The sequence below is a fragment of the Salmo salar genome, chromosome 04 (assembly GCF_965601325.2).
Source record: "Salmo salar chromosome 04, fSalSal1, whole genome shotgun sequence".
NCBI classification, from domain to species: Eukaryota; Metazoa; Chordata; class Actinopteri; order Salmoniformes; family Salmonidae; genus Salmo; species Salmo salar.
Genome location: NC_138294.1, coordinates 87,243,773 through 87,262,449, shown reverse-complemented (window position 1 = coordinate 87,262,449; position 18,677 = coordinate 87,243,773). Strand labels below are relative to the sequence as shown.

General features: G+C 44.6%; 1 protein-coding gene across 1 annotated transcript; it reads right to left on the bottom strand.

Annotated features, from left to right (window-relative positions):
- Positions 1-132: 132 nt before the first annotated feature.
- Positions 133-18,387, bottom strand: dhx33 (DEAH (Asp-Glu-Ala-His) box polypeptide 33). Its single transcript, XM_014198198.3, has 12 exons — positions 17,944-18,387; positions 11,561-11,721; positions 8,462-8,689; positions 7,967-8,137; positions 6,283-6,468; positions 5,821-5,932; positions 5,442-5,601; positions 4,229-4,317; positions 3,868-3,995; positions 3,484-3,687; positions 2,731-2,817; positions 133-2,503 (listed from the first exon to the last, which is right to left on the bottom strand). Exons 1-12 carry the CDS (start codon positions 18,149-18,151, stop codon positions 2,195-2,197), a joined length of 2,043 nt encoding a protein of 680 aa, XP_014053673.1. The 5' UTR covers positions 18,152-18,387; the 3' UTR covers positions 133-2,194.
- Positions 18,388-18,677: the final 290 nt, after the last annotated feature.

Genomic DNA, 18,677 nt, shown 5'->3' with positions numbered 1-18,677 from the left:
CCCCGATGCGTTCAAATTAATGACGAGCACAAGACAACGCATCATCCTGATGGTCATACTGTACGTTCACGTTGATGTTTCACTATACAGTTAAACCATAAAACATGATTACAAATCAAACAAAACAATTAATGAGGAAAAGTTGTTTTATTTATTAGGAAAAAACGAGTTGATATAATAACCAGCATATATATAATATAAAGTCACCCTGTCATATCCCCCACTATAATCTTTTGACTTTCAACACACTCAGGTCAGGTTGTTTGTCATCCAATAAAACACTGCAAATATTCTGTCAACAATGACGTTTCAATCAAACATATGACCATAGGTTTACTGGATAACCTATCACACCCATTTTAAAACAATCATTCTTGATCTGATGATCATATTTTCCATAAAGAAATATTTTAGGAATCACATCTTAAGATGTACTTCAAGATCTAAATGTGGCATTAATTTAGTTTAAAGACAATATTATTTCCATATTTTGTATATATTTTTTTAACAATAGAAGAAGAATAGTGAAGAATGCCATGTCAGCACAACAGACACCGTGTTCAAATCCCGCCTCCACAGCTTCAACCCTCCAGTTGCTCTGAACAATACAAAAAGAGAAGAGCGAATAGATACAATCCATTTCATACCATTCAAGACATTTTACAAGTGTATTAAAGACCTGAGTAATCAAATCAATTCCTACTATATAATCTCCATGCATTGCATTATCAATGTACGAGTACACCTACTTGACATGGTTTAGCAGGAATCTGTGCAACAGTGCGCCACATTTAACTGGCTAACTGATGTGACCAACTTCACATTAAGCTTTGAAGTCCATTTACCAAGAGGGTCAATGCATCGGTCTTTGGAGCTGCCAGTTACCTACTGTAAGTTACTGCAGCAGGAGTATGCATCATCAGGCAATAGTGAGTGAACAGAGTTTGAAAAAGCAGGCATTTGTTAATGAAAGACATTGAATTACGCTCCTCTCCTACACCACCTCAACTGAACAGACACCATAACGTATTAACCCAGCCACACACAACCGCCACACTATGACCGCCCACCTCAAATGATGTGGACAGATGTCTCGGTGTCCTTTTAGGACAAATGACAGACGAGTCATTTTTTAGTCAGCAATATCACTTATTTCCCTGGTAGTTGATGTAGATGTGTGTGACTAAACTCAATGAAGACAAAAAAGTCAACCTATGCCAAAGTGTTTATGTAAACTGCTGCTTAACACATCTAATTAAATCCTGTGATATATCTATATATTTCAATATGTCAAACAGAAAATATTATGTACATGGAATGGCATTGATGTTATACATGTCCCCTGTTTTTTAAGCAAGTGACAAACAGCCAATAAGTTAGACCAGGGGCCATAATTTAAATATGAACAGCCAATTCAAGTCAGTTGTTGAATATATTTGTTTGAAAGAATAACCATGGCATCCCACCTCTGTGAGTTCATCTACGTTGCTAAGAAACATGCAGATATTTAGAAGCAGTGTTTGAACTCAGTCATGATGAAACCTCATTTCTGGTTGCGAAGCAAATATGTGGCAACAAGCAATGATTAGCCAACAGCTAGACGAGAGTAGAATGAAGAAAGAAAAGGTCAGTTCGTAACTCCAGTTACAGGAACATTAGTTTGTAACCTCCGTTCTAGGCCAGGGGAATCTAGCTTTTCTATGGTTCAGCAGACGTCTGCTGTGATAAACCATGGCCGCTTTCCCATGAATAGGTAGAAGAACCCTCACCCAGACCTCCCTCTATTTGGCTGAATTTAGACAGGCAGCGCAATTCTGATTCTGGTATTTTAACCAATCACATCAAATATGTTTCAGAGCTGATCTGATTATTCAAAAGATCAATTAGTGAAAAAAAGTTTAGAGTTGGGCTGCTTGTCTGAACGCTGCCAAACTGTCAGACTTGTCCAAATGCTAAATGTTCTGTCTTCGACTGGCACACACACACACACACACACACTGCTGAAGAGTCTTTCTATGCTTTGTGTAAACAAAAACGAGCGATTCAGCAAACAAGAGTAGAAAGATGTTCTTCCCATCATGCCTCAATCCAGTTTCTATTGACACTGAGGGAGAGGTGGGCCAGGTGTGTCACTGATCAGGGAGGTTTGGTTCTGCTCTAGTCTCGTCACCCCAGAGTCCTGTCCAATCAGAGGCTAGCTCTTGGTGGGGCGTAGCTTCCGGCGGAAGTACTCAGGCGCGGCCTCGACCAGCCAATCAGCATCCACCAGACACAGGTCCCTCATGTAGCACTTCGAGGTGTGCAGGAGCTCATTGAAGACCACGTAAGCAGGCTTGGCCTGGAAGAGGACAGAGGAGGGGTGGATGGCAACAGGCTGGTGGGTATCCAGGGCCGTGTAGCTGCCATCTGGCTGCAGCTCTGCAGCGTTCATAAACAGACCGTGGGCCAGGCAGCGACGCACACTCCCCGTGTCCGACCCACACGACTCCAGCTTCATGCTCAGCTGGTACAGAGGGGAGAAGGAGAGGTCATTATGTGTGAAAACATCATTGACTTGTTCAGGTGAAAGATTTCCATGTTTGAATTCATCAGCCGATTAGAAGACCTAAGCGGTGAAATGTTGCCGCCAACACATTTGGAAAAATTGCAGTGTGCAGATTCCCCTCTTGCTGATGAACAGCCATGTTGAGAGACCTGGTTACTTGTGATGTTAGGGACTTGTTCTCCTACCTTAAGGCAGATCTCTCGGAGCTGTGCACGGACCTCTCCAACCATGCTCATGTTCCTGCTGTTGACAAAGTTCTCCCGACACCACTCCTACAACACACACAGAACCTGTACTGACTACACCATCTAGAAACCATAATACTTCATCAATAAACACTAGGGGCTGGTGATGAACATCTGGACTAAACAACAATACTCGATGGAGAAGCATTTTATTTATTTACCAATTATTATTTTTTTGCCCTTTTTCTCCCCAATATCCAAATTGGTAGATACAGTCTTGTTTCATCGCTGCAACTCCCGTACGGACTCGGGAGTGGCGAAGGTCGAGAGCCGTGCGTCCTCCGAAACAACCCAACCGCACTGCTTCTTGACACAGTGCCCGCTTAACCCGGAAGCCAGCCGCCCCAATGTGTCAGAGGAAACACTGTACACCTGGCGACCGTGTCAGCGTGCATTGTGCCCGGCCCGCCACAGGAGTCGCTAGTGCGCGATGGGACAGGAACATCCCTGCCGGCCAAACCCTCCCCTAACCCGGACAACACTGGGCAAAATGGGTCTCCCGGTCGCGGCCGGCTGCGACAGAGCCTGGACTCGAACCCAGAATCCCTAGTGGCACAGCTAGTGCCTTAGACCACTGCACCACTCGGGAGGCCTGGAGAAGCATTTTAGTCTGGGGACCTGACCCTATATGTCCAGAGATATTGTACAGACTGTATGAAGGCTCCTAAAGGCCTCTTCGTTCTGACCCCTGACCTTGTTGGCGTTTACTTTCTTGAAGGCTCTGTAGATGTTGAGCAGGGTCAAGTGATCTCCCTCGCTGGTGGTGAACTTCTTGCGTGCGGCGAGACACTCCTCTCGGCGTGCGGGCGGGTTATAGAGCACCGTGTCCACCGACAGCAAAGACACGATGGTCAGAACCTCCTCAGAACACTGGAAGTCTGGTGACAGCAAGATGGTCTGTGGGAGGGAGAGAGAGAGAGAGAGACAGAGAGAGAGGAGAGAGAGAGAGAGAGAGAGAGTCAGAAAGAATGTTTCAATACAGTATTTATTGTCATGGCTCCTTATAAACAATGGAAAGGGGGATGCCTAGTCAGTTACACAACTGAAGACCTATTTCTTCCTGTGTGTCTATCTTACCTTGGCATAGCGTGGCTCCAGGGGGAAGCTGGCCATCTTCTTGCCCAGAGGAGTGAGGGTGACCTGCTCACCTTTCCTCCCTACAGCCCCTAGCAGATCCAGCTGCTCCACCGCCGAACGCATCGCCTCTGAACAGTCACATTACGTTATTACAACCATCTCTGACTAGTCACATCACACACACAACGTTATTACAACACATTCTGACCAAACACATCAACAACACCAAACAAAACTGTAACAGTCCAGCAGTACGACTAACTCTTATCTGAGCTTACAACGCAGTGGATTAATACCCGTTTTAAAATGGCTTCTACCATGTCTGGTGACTTTATCATCACAGTGAAGACACACTGCTTACCAGGAGAAGGCTTAGACATGAAGTCAAAGTTCATCACGTCAGGGATCCCCAGAGCCAGAAGCTGTAGCATGACACTGGCCAGGTTACACCTGCAGAGAGAACACAAGAGCAGAACACTCAATCACAACGACATGTTTCAACTTATACTGCAGCAACGACTGGCTCGTGGTCATTAGAGCACACTGTAGCAAAAACCTTTTGCAACGGAGGAAAAAAAATAAAAGAGCATTTCCTATTGGACATGTTGAGATAGTACTTCTCTGGTTGGCGTCTACTGAAAATAGTTATGTTCTCTTCCAACAGTTGTCGTGTCTTTGGCATCATTAAAACTGAAGACTTATTTATCAAATAACTTCTGGTCGGTATCGATAATCTCAGAGTTTAACCACGTGGGATGGTTAAAAGATTCAGCAATCTACTCAAGCCTTATTTCCCTCTGTGATAAGAGGTACTGGTCTCGTCTCAACCCTTAGCCCTCTCGTAATTGAGGTAAGCTCGGTCTGAAGTGGGAAAAACCAGGTGGGGGTTTTATTCGGAACATAGAAAAGGCCTGTCTCATGACGCCAGGTCCTGTCTGTGGCCCTGGGGGCGGGCCAATGACTTAGTGAAACTTTAAACAGAAATACAATTCTCTCACATTCACATCATTACATAGCATCACGTCATTTCACAAATAGCTTCATCTTTACTCATTCATTTTATACAACAATTAGATGTAAGCCTCATAACTGAGGCTATTGTATAAACAGCGTTATGGTAACGTGGCCGTATTGTCTCTCATGAGTTTCACAAAATTGTACCAAACGGACCAGTTTGTAGCTGGATTCTTCACCGATCTTTTATACATTCTCCAGAACATAAATATTGTTCGGACCTCCAGTTCTGTGAGGTGGAAGAAATTCCTTTGTTCTCTCTATGAAAACTCACTCTCTATACTCTGGCCATGAGGAGGGGATCTCCTCTCGGAATTTACGACCTCTCTGACCACAGCAGCCTGGGTGTAGGAGACAGAGGTAGTGGGATGGTGCAGAGGGAGGGGGAATAGTGCTCTCTGTACCCAAAGAGGGCAACGTCATGACACAGGTCAACAGTGACTACACTTGATTTGGTTGCTCATGTATTCTATACACATCTGTCCACCTGATCCAACTTCAGCCATGGTGGTCCTACCTCCATCCACAGGCATAGGGATCTGACTGTGTGTGTGTCCTACCTTTGTATCTCAGGCACAGTCATGGGGATGAGGTTGTCAAACTCGTCCTCGGTGTAGAGACGGTAGACAGAGCCGGAGTCCTCTCTGCCAGCCCTGCCAGCCCTCTGCCACGCCTGGGCTTTAGATACCCGCTGTACTGCCAACACCTCCAGACCGCTCTCTGAGGGGCGGATACAATACGTACATTACAATGGAAATAAATCTCCTTTAAAAAAAATCTTCAATCCCTTCATACGTGTGTATTGTTTTTTTCCAAAAGTTGGAAAACATTATCAGATAAAAATTAATTAATTAATTCACACCAGGGCCACAGAACTGAGTGACTGACAGGTAGAGAAAGAGATAGGAAATGAGGTACTGTCACAGTGACAAGTCTCACCTGGGTTGAAGCGTTTTGCTTTCACCATGCCTGTATCAATGACGTATTTGATCCCAGAGATGGTGATTGATGTCTCTGCTATGTTGGTTGACAGGATTACCTTCCTACAACCCTGGCAAAACAAAACACACAGAGGCAGATATATTAAGTTCAACTGTCCAGTATTTCCAGATTACTATGAAATAATGACCTACAATGAATTACAATATGAGTGAAATAGTTTCCCTTCCAGAAAATGGTTAAAAAAATATAAAAAAAATCCCCCCTCCAATTTAGACCACAAGTACAAGTACAGGATGAGTCAACAACATTATTCAGGTAGGAGTTAACAGAATATTCACTTTTAAAACTGAGATTGTCACTGGACAGTTACTTTAATATGAAGCCTTAAGTTGCTTGAGGAGACTATGCATCACAAATAAATGATGTCAGGATATTGTACACGCCCCTCTAATATCCTACCTTCGGTGCAGGCTGGAAGACCCTGAGCTGCTGTGCAGGGGGTAGGGAGGCGTACAGAGGGATGACAGTCATGGGAGCACAGCTGTCAGGGAGGTGCTTGGCGATGTCACGGCAGGTACGAGCCAGAGCCTCTATCTCCTCCTGTCCTGTCATGAACACCAGGATGTCATGTGACGCAGGGGCTTCCTGTTCAAGGATGGACGCATCACAACCACAAGCTTGTCTGTCATCATAAGTTGATTTGGAATCACGTGTAACTTGTGTTTTTCAGAAAGGTATGATAGGAGGGTGTCTGGTAGCCTGGTTAAAGAAGACTGAACTAGTGAAGGAAAACAAAATGGGGGGGGGGGGGGGGTTAGGGGGGTCAGAGTCCAGGCTAGGTGTCTGGGCCTCAGAAATGTATTTATTCTATTATTACATTTATTTGAACAGGGACAAGGTACAACAAAAACAGAAGTGTCAGAAATTAGAAGCGCTGCACCAGATTTAGCAAACAGCTAATGTACATCTGCAGTCCCCGGGCAGGTGGAGATATATATACACAAAACCAGGCAAAAGTATTTTCTACATTGTAAAATAATAGTGAAGACATAAAAACAATGAATTAACACATTGAATCATGTAGTAGCCAAAAGTGTTAAATCAAACTATATGTATATTTGAGATTCTTCAAAGTAGCCACCCTTTGCCTTGATGACAGCTTTGCACACACTTGACATTCTCTCAACCAATTAAGATGGTTTGGTTGGACTGCAGAATGAATGAAAAGCAGTCAACAAGTACTCAACATGTGGGAACTTCTTCAAGACTGTTGGAAAATCATTCCAGGTGAAGCTGGTTGAGAGAATGCTAAGAGTGTGCAAAGCTGTCATCAAGGCAAAAGGTGGCTATTTTGAAGAATATAAAATATATTTTGATTTGTTTAACACTTTTGGTTACTTCATGAATCCATATGTGTTATTTCATAGTTTTGATGTCTTCACTATTATTGTACAATGTAGAAAATAGTAAAAAATAAAGAAAAACCCTTGAATGAGTAGGTGTCCAAACTTCTGACTGGTACTCTAAGTGAAAAACTATATGGGATGCTGGGCTGAAGGGAGATAACCACAGACCACATACACCCCCTGCTACATTAGGTTAGATACACACAGACCCAATACACCCCCTGCTACATTAGATACACACAGACCCCATACACTGCCTGCTACATTAGGTTAGATACACACAGACCCCATACACCCCCTGCTACGTTAGGTTAGATATACACAGACCCCATACACCGCCTGCTACGTTAGGTATACACAGACCCCATACACCGCCTGCTACGCTAGGTACACACAGACAACATACACCCCCTGCTACGTTAGGTTAGATATAAACAGACCCCATACACCCCCTGCTACATTAGGTTAGATACACACAGACCCCATACACCCCCTGCTACATTAGGTTAGATATATACAGACCCCATACACCGCCTGCTATGTTAGGTTAGATATACACAGACCCCATACACCGCCTGCTGCAGTAGTTTTCATTAAGCAAATATTCAACCTAGTTCACCTCACAAACGTGGTAATTAACTGCAACGCCCATAATTGGGCATTGGCCTGTTTCTTTTCCGGCATGAACAGAGATGGATACACTTTTAGGTCTGCTGCGTTAAGTCACATGTCCATACCTGATGGATCTGGAAGACTGAGACCAGTGCAGCCTGCAGGTAGTCTGACTGGGGCTGCTTGGTGTAGTACATCTGGATGGGGTGCTGCCTGCCCTCCAGGTACAGCACAGGAGACTTGTTGAAGTACTGAGAGAACAGGTCCACGTCCATGGTGGCTGACATCACAATCACCTAGAACAGTACATTGGAGAGGCAATATATCAGATTTATTAATAAAGCCTTTTTGTTTTTTAACACACTTGTCTTGAAGTTGTCTTGGGAGAGTATTGTTGACATTGTACATTGGGTGCTTTGACAATGGAACACCAGATCAGGGGTCCCCCCCCCCCCCCCCCCCGCACACACACACACACACACACACACACACACCCCCCCTTCTATGTAGTCTACAGTCAGTAACCTAGCCTGGAATTCAACGTGATATGTTCCGTTTCACCATTGTTTCAGATCCTATCACTTTGGATTCCAGGCTACTGAGGGCTAGCAATGACCTACCTTGAGGGGGACCTTGTTCTGTTCTCTGCGTTTGCGCTGGGCAGCCTTTACCACTCCGAAAAGCACGTCAGTGTGCACAGTGCGCTCGTGGGCCTCATCCAGCACCACCACGGTGTAGCGTAGCAGTAAGGGGTCTCCTATGGCCTCACGCAGGAGCATACCATCTGTCATGAACTTCAGCTTCGTCTCCGAGGAGGTGACATCCTCAAATCGCACCGTGTAGCCAACCTGAAAAGGAGGATTGGATTTCCCCCGATTTGATTGTTTGGTAACAGTCCACATACAGCCAAGCTTTAGAGAGTTTACAAGACTGAAGTTTTGTACAAGACTTATAAAACTACAAGACAAGGATTGTCGTTGGGTACATGCAGCCACTGATGATGATTTTTTTATTATTTTTTAAATGTATTTATTTCACCTTTATTTAACCAGGTAGGCAAGTTGAGAACAAGTTCTCATTTACAACTGCGACCTGGCCAAGATAAAGCAAAGCAGTTCGACAACATACAACACAGAGTTACACATGGAGTAAAACAAATATACAGTCAATAATACAGTAGAAAAATAAGCCTATGTACAATGTGAGCAAATGAGGTGAGATAAGGGAGGTAAAGGCAAAAAAGTCCATGGTGGCAAAGTAAATACAATATAGCAAGTAAAACACCAGAATGGTAGATTTGTAGTAGAAGAAAGTGCAAAGTAGAAATAGAGATAATGGGGTGCAAAGGAGCAAAATAAAATAAATAAATACAGTAGGGGAAGAGGTAGTTGTTTGGGCTAAATTATAGATGGGCTATGTACAGGTGCAGTAATCTGTGAGCTGCTCTGACAGCTGGTGCTTAAAGCTAGTGAGGGAGATAAGTGTTTCCAGTTTTAGAGATTTTTTTAGTTCGTTCCAGTCATTGGCAGCGGAGAACTGGAAAGAGAGATGGCCAAAGGAGGAATTGGCTTTGGGGGTGACCAGAGAGATATACCTGCTGGAGCGCGTGCTACAGGTGGGTGCTGCTATGGTGACCAGTGAGCGGAGATAAGGGGGGACTTTACCTAGCAGGGTCTTGTAGATGACCTGGAGCCAGTGGGTTTGGCGACGATTATGAAGCGAAGGCCAGCCAACGAGAGCGTACAGGTCGCAGTGGTGGGTAGTATATGGGGCTTTGGTGACAAAACGGATGGCACTGTGATAGACTGCATCCAGTTTGTTGAGTAGGGTATTGGAGGCTATTTTGTAAATGACATCGCCGAAGTCAAGGATCGGTAGGATGGTCAGTTTTACTAGGGTATATTTGGCAGCATGAGTGAAGGATGCTTGGTTGCGAAATAGGAAGCCAATTCTAGATGTAACTTTGGATTGGAGATGTTTGATGTGAGTCTGGAAGGAGAGTTTACAGTCTAACCAGACACCTAGGTATTTGTTATTGTCCACATATTCTAAGTCAGACCCGTCCAGAGTAGTGATGCTGGACGGGCGGGCAGGTGCAGGCAGCGATCGGTTGAAGAGCATGCATTTAGTTTTAGTTTTACTTGTATTTAAGAGCAGTTGGAGGCCACGGAAGGAGAGTTGTATGGCATTGAAGCTCGTCTGGAGGGTTGTTAACACAGTGTCCAAAGAAGGGCCAGAAGTATACAGAATGGTGTTGTCTGCGTAGATGTGGATCAGAGAATCACCAGCCGCAAGAGCGACATCATTGATGTATACAGAGAAGAGAGTCGGCCCAATAGTTGAACCCTGTGGCACCCCCCTAGAGACTGCCAGAGGTCCGGACAACAGGCCCTCCGATTTGATACACTGAACTCTATCAGAGAAGTAGTTGGTGAACCAGGCGAGGCAATCATTTGAGAAACCAAGACTATTGAGTCTGCCGATGAGGATGTGGTGATTGACAGAGTCGAAAGCCTTGGCCAGGTCAATGAATACGGCTGCACAATATTGTTTCTTATCGATGGCGGTTAAGATGTCGTTTAGGACCTTGAGCGTGGCTGAGGTGCACTCATGACCAGCTCTGAAACCAGATTGCATAGTGGAGAAGGTGAGGTGGGATTCGAAATGGTCGGTGATCTGTTTGTTGACTTGGCTTTCGAAGACCTTAGAAAGGTAGGGTAGGATAGATATAGGTCTGTAGCAGTTTGGGTCTGGAGTGTCTCCCCCTTTGAAGAGGGGGATGACTGCGGCAGCTTTCCAATCTATGGGAATCTCAGACGACACGAAAGAGAGGTTGAATAGGCTAGTAATAGGGGTTGCAATAATTTCGGCAGATAATTTTAGAAAGAAAGGGTCCAGATTGTCTAGCCCGGCTGATTTGTAGGGGTCCAGATTTTGCAGCCCTTTCAGAACATCAGCTGAATGGATTTGGGACTGCCTGTGTATATTGGTTTCTAACTTCCCTGAAAAGTTGCATATCACGGGGGTTGTTTGATGCTAATGCAGAATGCCATAGGATGTTTTTGTGTTGGTTAAGGGCAGTCAGGTCTGGGGAGAACCAAGGGCTATATCTGTTCCTGGTTCTAAATTTCTTGAATGGGGCATGCTTATTTAAGATGGTGAGGAAGGCATTTAAAAAAAATAACCAGGCATCCTCTACTGACGGGATGAGGTCAATATCCTTCCAGGATACCAGGGCCAGGTCGATTAGAAAGGCCTGCTCGCTGAAGTGTTTCAGGGAGTGTTTGACAGTGATGAGAGGAGGTCGTTTGACCGCTGACCCATTACGGATGCGGGCAATGAGGCAGTGATCGCTGAGATCTTGGTTGAAAACAGCAGAGGTGTATTTAGAGGGCAAGTTGGTTAGGATGATATCTATGAGGGTGCCCGTGTTTATGGCTTTGGGGTGGTACCTGGTGGGTTCATTAATAATTTGTGTGAGATTGAGGGCGTCAAGCTTGGATTGTAGGATGGCTGGGGTGTTAAGCATGTCCCAGTTTAGGTCACCTAGTAGCACGAGCTCTGAAGATAGATGGGGGGCAATCAGTTCACATATGATGATGATGATGATGATGATGAGAGGTAACAACCACCACATTGATATTGAATAAATTACAAAAACACATGTTTTCTACTAGAGTTTGACCACCACAGATTGTAAAAAAAATGTTTTTACGCACCAGCTTCCCCAGCTGAGTTCTCTTCTCCTCTGCCACCCTCGTTGCCAGGGAGATAGCTGCCACTCGGCGGGGCTGTGTCACAGCGACGATGCCCTGTCGCCCGATGCCAGCTTCATACAGGTACTGAGGAATCTGGGTGGTCTTCCCAGAACCCGTCTCACCTGAGGGACAGGGCATCACGAGACAACGGTTTGGTCAGCCAATGTTACAAAAGTTGAAGGCAAAATCTACAGTATATGATGATTGCAACCACATGAACAATCAACACTGGTACTCAGATGAACAAGGAGGGACCTCTGAATTTCTTCAATTAAAAAAAAAATTACAACTTGTTTTCGTTGCAAAATGTTTTTTTTTCGACTGATGCTTACACCCCAGGTGAGTCCTGGGGGTATGTTCACTAGGATCCATACAGAAGCCAACAAATAGTCAAATAAAATGGTATTTGTCACATGCTTTGTAAACAACAGGTGTAGAGCGTCCGCATGCTTCCCAGCTGAAACACTTCTGTGGAGTGTGTGAATATATTCTGACAATGTTTTTCGGGGGGTTTCGGTGAGGGGTTTTTCGGCAGTTCGGGGCACACAAAAACAAAGTTCCAGAGCCGAATTAAAATGCTTACGGGCCCTTCCCAACACGGCAGAGAGAAGAATTTAGAAAATAATAGAAAAATAATAAAACTGAGGAATAAATACACAATGAGTAACGTTAACTTACGGCAGGTAGCCTAGTGGTTAGAGTGTAGGGGTGGTAGGTAGTCTAGTGGTTAGAGTGTAGGGGTGGTAGGTAGCCTAGTGGTTAGAGTGTAGGGGCGGCAGGTAGCCTAGTGGTTAGAGTGTAGGGGCGGCAGGTAGCCTAGTGGTTAGAGTGTAGGGGCGGCAGGTAGCCTAGTGGTTAGAGTGTAGGGGCGGCAGGTAGCCTAGTGGTTAGAGTGTAGGGGTGGTAGGTAGCCTAGTGGTTAGAGTGTAGGGGTGGTAGGTAGCCTAGTGGTTAGAGTGTAGGGGTGGTAGGTAGCCTAGTGGTTAGAGTGTAGGGGTGGCAGGTAGCCTAGTGGTTAGAGTGTAGGGGAGGCAGGTAGTCTAGTGGTTAGAGTGTAGGGGTGGTAGGTAGCCTAGTGGTTAGAGTGTAGGGGTGGTAGGTAGCCTAGTGGTTAGAGTGTAGGGGTGGCAGGTAGCCTAGTGGTTAGAGTGTAGGGGAGGCAGGTAGTCTAGTGGTTAGAGTGTAGGGGTGGTAGGTAGCCTAGTGGTTAGAGTGTAGGGGTGGTAGGTAGCCTAGTGGTTAGAGTGTAGGGGTGGCAGGGAGCCTAGTGGTTAGAGTGTAGGGGTGGTAGGTAGCCTAGTGGTTAGAGTGTAGGGGTGGTAGGTAGCCTAGTGGTTAGAGTGAAAGGGGTGGTAGGTAGCCTAGTGGTTAGAGTGTAGGGGTGGCAGGGAGCCTAGTGGTTAGAGTGTAGGGGAGGCAGGTAGTCTAGTGGTTAGAGTGTAGGGGTGGTAGGTAGCCTAGTGGTTAGAGTGTAGGGGTGGTAGGTAGCCTAGTGGTTAGAGTGAAAGGGGTGGTAGGTAGCCTAGTGGTTAGAGTGTAGGGGTGGCAGGGAGCCTAGTGGTTAGAGTGTAGGGGTGGCAGGTAGCCTAGTGGTTAGAGTGTAGGGGTGGTAGGTAGTCTAGTGGTTAGAGTGTAGGGGGGCAGGTAGTCTAGTGGTTAGAGTGTAGGGGTGGTAGGTAGCCTAGTGGTTAGAGTGTAGGGGTGGTAGGTAGCCTAGTGGTTAGAGTGTAGGGGAGGCAGGTAGTCTAGTGGTTAGAGTGTAGGGGTGGTAGGTAGCCTAGTGGTTAGAGTGTAGGGGTGGTAGGTAGCCTAGTGGTTAGAGTGTAGGGGTGGCAGGTAGCCTAGTGGTTAGAGTGTAGGGGAGGCAGGTAGTCTAGTGGTTAGAGTGTAGGGGTGGTAGGTAGCCTAGTGGTTAGAGTGTAGGGGTGGTAGGTAGCCTAGTGGTTAGAGTGTAGGGGTGGTAGGTAGCCTAGTGGTTAGAGTGTAGGGGTGGTAGGTAGCCTAGTGGTTAGAGTGTAGGGGTGGCAGGTAGCCTAGTGGTTAGAGTGTAGGGGAGGCAGGTAGTCTAGTGGTTAGAGTGTAGGGGTGGTAGGTAGCCTAGTGGTTAGAGTGTAGGGGTGGTAGGTAGCCTAGTGGTTAGAGTGTAGGGGTGGTAGGTAGCCTAGTGGTTAGAGTGTAGGGGGGGGTAGGTGTATATTAGATAAAGGGAACCTGAGTGAACAAATAATAAATGACATACAAATTTTTACTACTAAACCTGTTTTTTGTTTTGTCATTATGGTGGTATTGTGTGTAGAAAATAATTGAATCAATTTTAGAATAAGGCTGTAACATAACGTGGAAAAAGTCAAGGGGTCTGAATATTTTCAGAAGGCGATGTATATCATTGGGGTGGAAACTGTTCAGGGTAGAGGTCGACCAATTATGATTTTTCAATGCCGATACCGATTAATTGGAAGACCAAAAAAAGCTATTACCGATTAATTGGGCTATATATATATTATATATATCTCAATTACAACAATACTGAATGAACACTTATTTTAACTTAACATAATACATCGAATCAGTCTCAAATAAATGAAACATGTTCACTTTGGTTTAAATAATGTAAAAACAAAAACAAAGTGTTGGAGAAGAAAGTAAAAGTGCAATATGTGCCATGTAAAAAAGCGTTTAACGTTTAAGTTCCTTGCTCAGAACATGAGAACATATGAAAGCTGGTGGTTCCTTTTAACATGAGTCTTCAATATTCCCAGTTAAGAAGTTTTACGTTGTAGTTATTATTGGACTATTTCTCTCTATACCATTTGTATTTCATGTACCTTTGACTATTGGATGTTCTTATAGGCACTACAGTATTGCCAGTCTAATCTCAGGAGTTGATGTGCTTGAAGTCATAAACAGCGCTGTGCTTCAAGCATTGTGAAAAGCTGCTGGCAAACAGAGGAAAGTGCTGTTTGAATGAATGCTTACGAGCCTGCTACTGCCTACCACCGCTCAGTTAGACTGCTTTATCAAATCATAGACTTAATTATAATATTATAAACAGACAGAAATACAAGCCTTAGGTCATTAATATGGTCAAATCCGGAAACTATAATTTCGAAAACAAAACATTTATTCTTTCAGTGAAATACGGAACCGTTCCGTATTTTATCTAACGGGTGGCATCCATAAGTCTAAATATTCCTGTGACATTGCCCAACCTTCAATGTCATGTCATAATTATGTAAAATTCTGGCAAATTAATTACGGACTTTGTTAGGAAGAAATGGTCTTCACACAGTTTGCAACGAGCCAGGCGGCCCAAACTGCTGCATATACCCTGACTCTGCTTACACTGAACGCAAGAGAAGTGACAATTTCAGGCACCGCATTGATTATATGCAACACAGGGCAAGCTAGTTAAACTAGTAATATCATCAACCATGTGTAGTTAACTAGTGATTATGTTAAGATTGATTGTTTTTTTTATAAAGATAAGTTTAATGCTAGCTAGCAGCTTACCATGGCTCCTTGCCAGTCTCCTCGTGGATTGCAATATAACCAGCGTCCAAAAAGGGCGATTACCGATTGTTATGAAAACTTGAAAAATCGGCCCTAATTAAAATCGGTCGACCTCTAGTTCAGGTTCCAGACTTGGTGCATCGGTACCACTTGTCGAGCAGTAGCAGAGAAAACAGTCTATGAATTGGGTGGCTGGAGTCTAACAAGTTTTAGGGCCTTCCTCTGACACCGCCTGGTATAGAGGACCTGGATGGCAGGGTGCTCGGCCCCAGTGATGTACTGGGCTGTACGCACTACCCTCTGTAGCACCTTGCGGTCAGATGCCAAGCATTTGCCATACCAAGCATTGTTGCAGCAAGTCAAGATGCTCTCAATGGTGCAGCTGTAGAACTTTTCTGAAGATCTCAGGGCCTATGCTGAATCTTTTCAGCCTCATGAGAGGGAAGAAGCATTGTTGTGCCTTCATGACTATGTTAAGTGTGTGGACCATGATAATTCTTTAGTGATGTAGACACGGAGGAACTTGAAACTCTCAACCCGCTCCACTAGAGCCCCGGAACATTTTTGGGGTTAACATTTATTGCAAAACGTTTTGTTACGATATGCGACTAATGAATACACACCTGATGTACCACTGACAGCTGGCCATTAAGATCACTAGAAATTTATCAATCATGATTTGACCTCACATTTTTCCAAGTACCCAGATGTCATGAATGCACCGTGGGTACTCCGGAAGAAAAAGGAGGTCAAATCATAACGTCAATGATCTCGGGTCTAGAAAGACGCCCGAGTGTCAGACTTGGAACTCCGAGTTGGATGACTGTTTAAAATGATTTCCCCCCCCAGTTGGAGCTTGTTTTTTTATTTTTATAGATTTCCGAGTTCACAGATGTTTTGACTGCGGCACCTGGCTCACGAGGCAACCCGATTACACAAATAATGCAATTAACTAGGGATGCACGATATATCGGTGAACATATCGGAAGCGGACGATATTAGCTAAAAATGCCAACATCTGTATCGGCCCGATTTTTTGTTTAACGCCGATGTTCAAAACCGATGTCAAAGCTGACGTACATACCTAAATAAACGTAGGTACATGACGTAATGACGCTACACATGCAACACAGCATCCCTAACCTAGCCCACAATTTCTGCTGTGTGGATCGAGCAGTCAACAAGTCGCGCAGTCATTTGAAAGAGCAAGAACATTTCAAAGCGACAACTGAAAGGCGAAATCCATTAACGGCAAGATAATGGAATTCATTGCCCTTGACAATCAACCGTTCTCTGTCATGGGTGATGTTGGCTTTCGCCGACTGATCGAGCACAGCTACACACTACCAAGTGCACTATTTTTCAGATGTTGCCCTACCGGACTTAAAACAGTAATAACGTCACTGCTATCAGCTTTACGACTGACATTTGGACCAGCGATATCAGCCCCATGAGCATGCTGAGTCTGACAGCACAGTGGGTCGTCGAGGATTTAATACGGAGGAAAGTCGTACTGCATGCTCATGAATGTGCGGGTTATCATCCCGCTGCTGCCATTTAAATGACATTTGACAACATGTTTGAAACATGAACACACTAGCTAGCATTCAGACAACTGACTGGAGAAATCAGCTCATCAACTGTGTCTACAGGAGACGTGATACCCTCTGGCATGGCATTGAAACGCCCGCTCAACAAAACTACCAACAGGCTGTGAACAAGCGATTCGGTGGCATTCTCTCTTTACTGTGTCGCCACCATACTCAAGGCTATGTACATGTACCATTACTGCGATGCAGACAAGAAACAGGGTTTACGTGAAATGTTACAGACACAGCTGGACAAGATGGAAACGGACACAGTGACAAGTGCGCACAGAGGAAGAGAGGCCACAGACAGAGCTGAAACTTCACTGCTTGACATGATGAAATCCTGGTTGAGAATGAAACGACTGAACAAATGAAACAGCACAGCTAGTAAGTGAAATAAATAGGTGTTGATTATGTTTTACTGATAATGGGGACCTACGTAAATGCCAACAAAATAACTTTTTGGTCAGTGTGGTGTGTGTAACCTTTATTTAACTAGGCCAGTCAGTTAAAAACAAATTCTTATTTACAATGACGGCCTACCCCAGACAACGCTGGGCCAATTGTGCGCCGCCCAATGGGACTCCCAATCACGGCCTGATGTGATACAGTCTGGTTTCGAAATCAGGGACTGTAGTGACGCCTCTTGCACTGAGATGCAATGCCTTAGACCACTGAGTCCATGTGTGTGGGTTAACTATTTAAATTGTACTAGAATGATTAAAAAGCCGCTAAAAATTTTTATAAATTGGTTATTGGTATCGGTTTTTTTTGGCAAGGAAAATATCGGACATGTCGATGCATCACTACAATTTACTTTCAACTGATGCAAAACACGCCTACCTAGTCGCCGGGCCAGATTAATCGAATCCCCTCCACGAGACAAAGTCAGATTCTTTGTGTATGAGCCATTTTGGCCTACTTACGTACGGTTGTTTTGTAGTTTGTCGGTCTTTGTATATACACTAAACGTGTAGCAATATCGCCACAGGTGACCGGGAAATAGCCTATGGCGGTAGAGGTATGGAAAGCATACGGTTTGGAACTATTACATCTGTTGGTATGGAATTTTTGCTATGATAATTATTTATTTTCTTTGCGGCTAATAAATTGGCAAAATATTAAACCGAAGATCTGCGTCAGGAAACCTGTTGTTTGGGAAGCGTTTATGAACATTTGCAATCCCACCTATGCTGTGCTACAGTAGCTATAGCATTACCTTTTGACTAGGTTAAGCCAACTTACCTATCAATACAGCATTATGAAGCTGTCTAAGCTGGTTAATGAGTTGAGACTTCGCCTGGTAAATGGGAAGATTTTTCCTTTGCACGTCTATTGGTACCGATGCATTTTCCTTTCTAGGTAGCAGCATCCCAGGCTTCTTGTCAAGACGGAAAAAAGGAGACCCCGGCTTAAATTTCTTCGCCGGAGGATGGTCGGGGTTGTGGGGCATGGTCTAGAGAGAACCGCTTTACAAAGCAAAACTTAAGGCTTGTTCAAAATGAAATGGAAATATATATTTTATGGACGAATACAGCCAAGCTACACTGCGGTTGTTTACCTCATCGACACAGCTAAATCCTCCCCACGTGGTAAGTTTCGTCGCAGGAGTGTGACGTCAGATAGCCCCCCCCTAACGGGGAGACTATGGCAATACAGGCCGACACACGTCCCCTCACCTTCAACATGGGAGCCTAAAATCCAAAGAAGTATCACAGACAGAATAATGAGCCAGATATTTCACCGGATGTATAAATGTGAAGCACCTGGTTGGCATTTCCACTCGCTATCAAATATGGTGATAAGAGGAAGTGGACGGCAGTGGGAGAACATGGAACTAGATGGATTTTGACCGATATTCTGCTAATTTTCTCCATACAGTTTTCTGTTTCCAAAACTAGAACCGGTAACACACAGAGTGGACTGCATTCAAAAAGACTTTTACCCTTTGCCAAATATGTAAAAAATTGTGTTGTTTA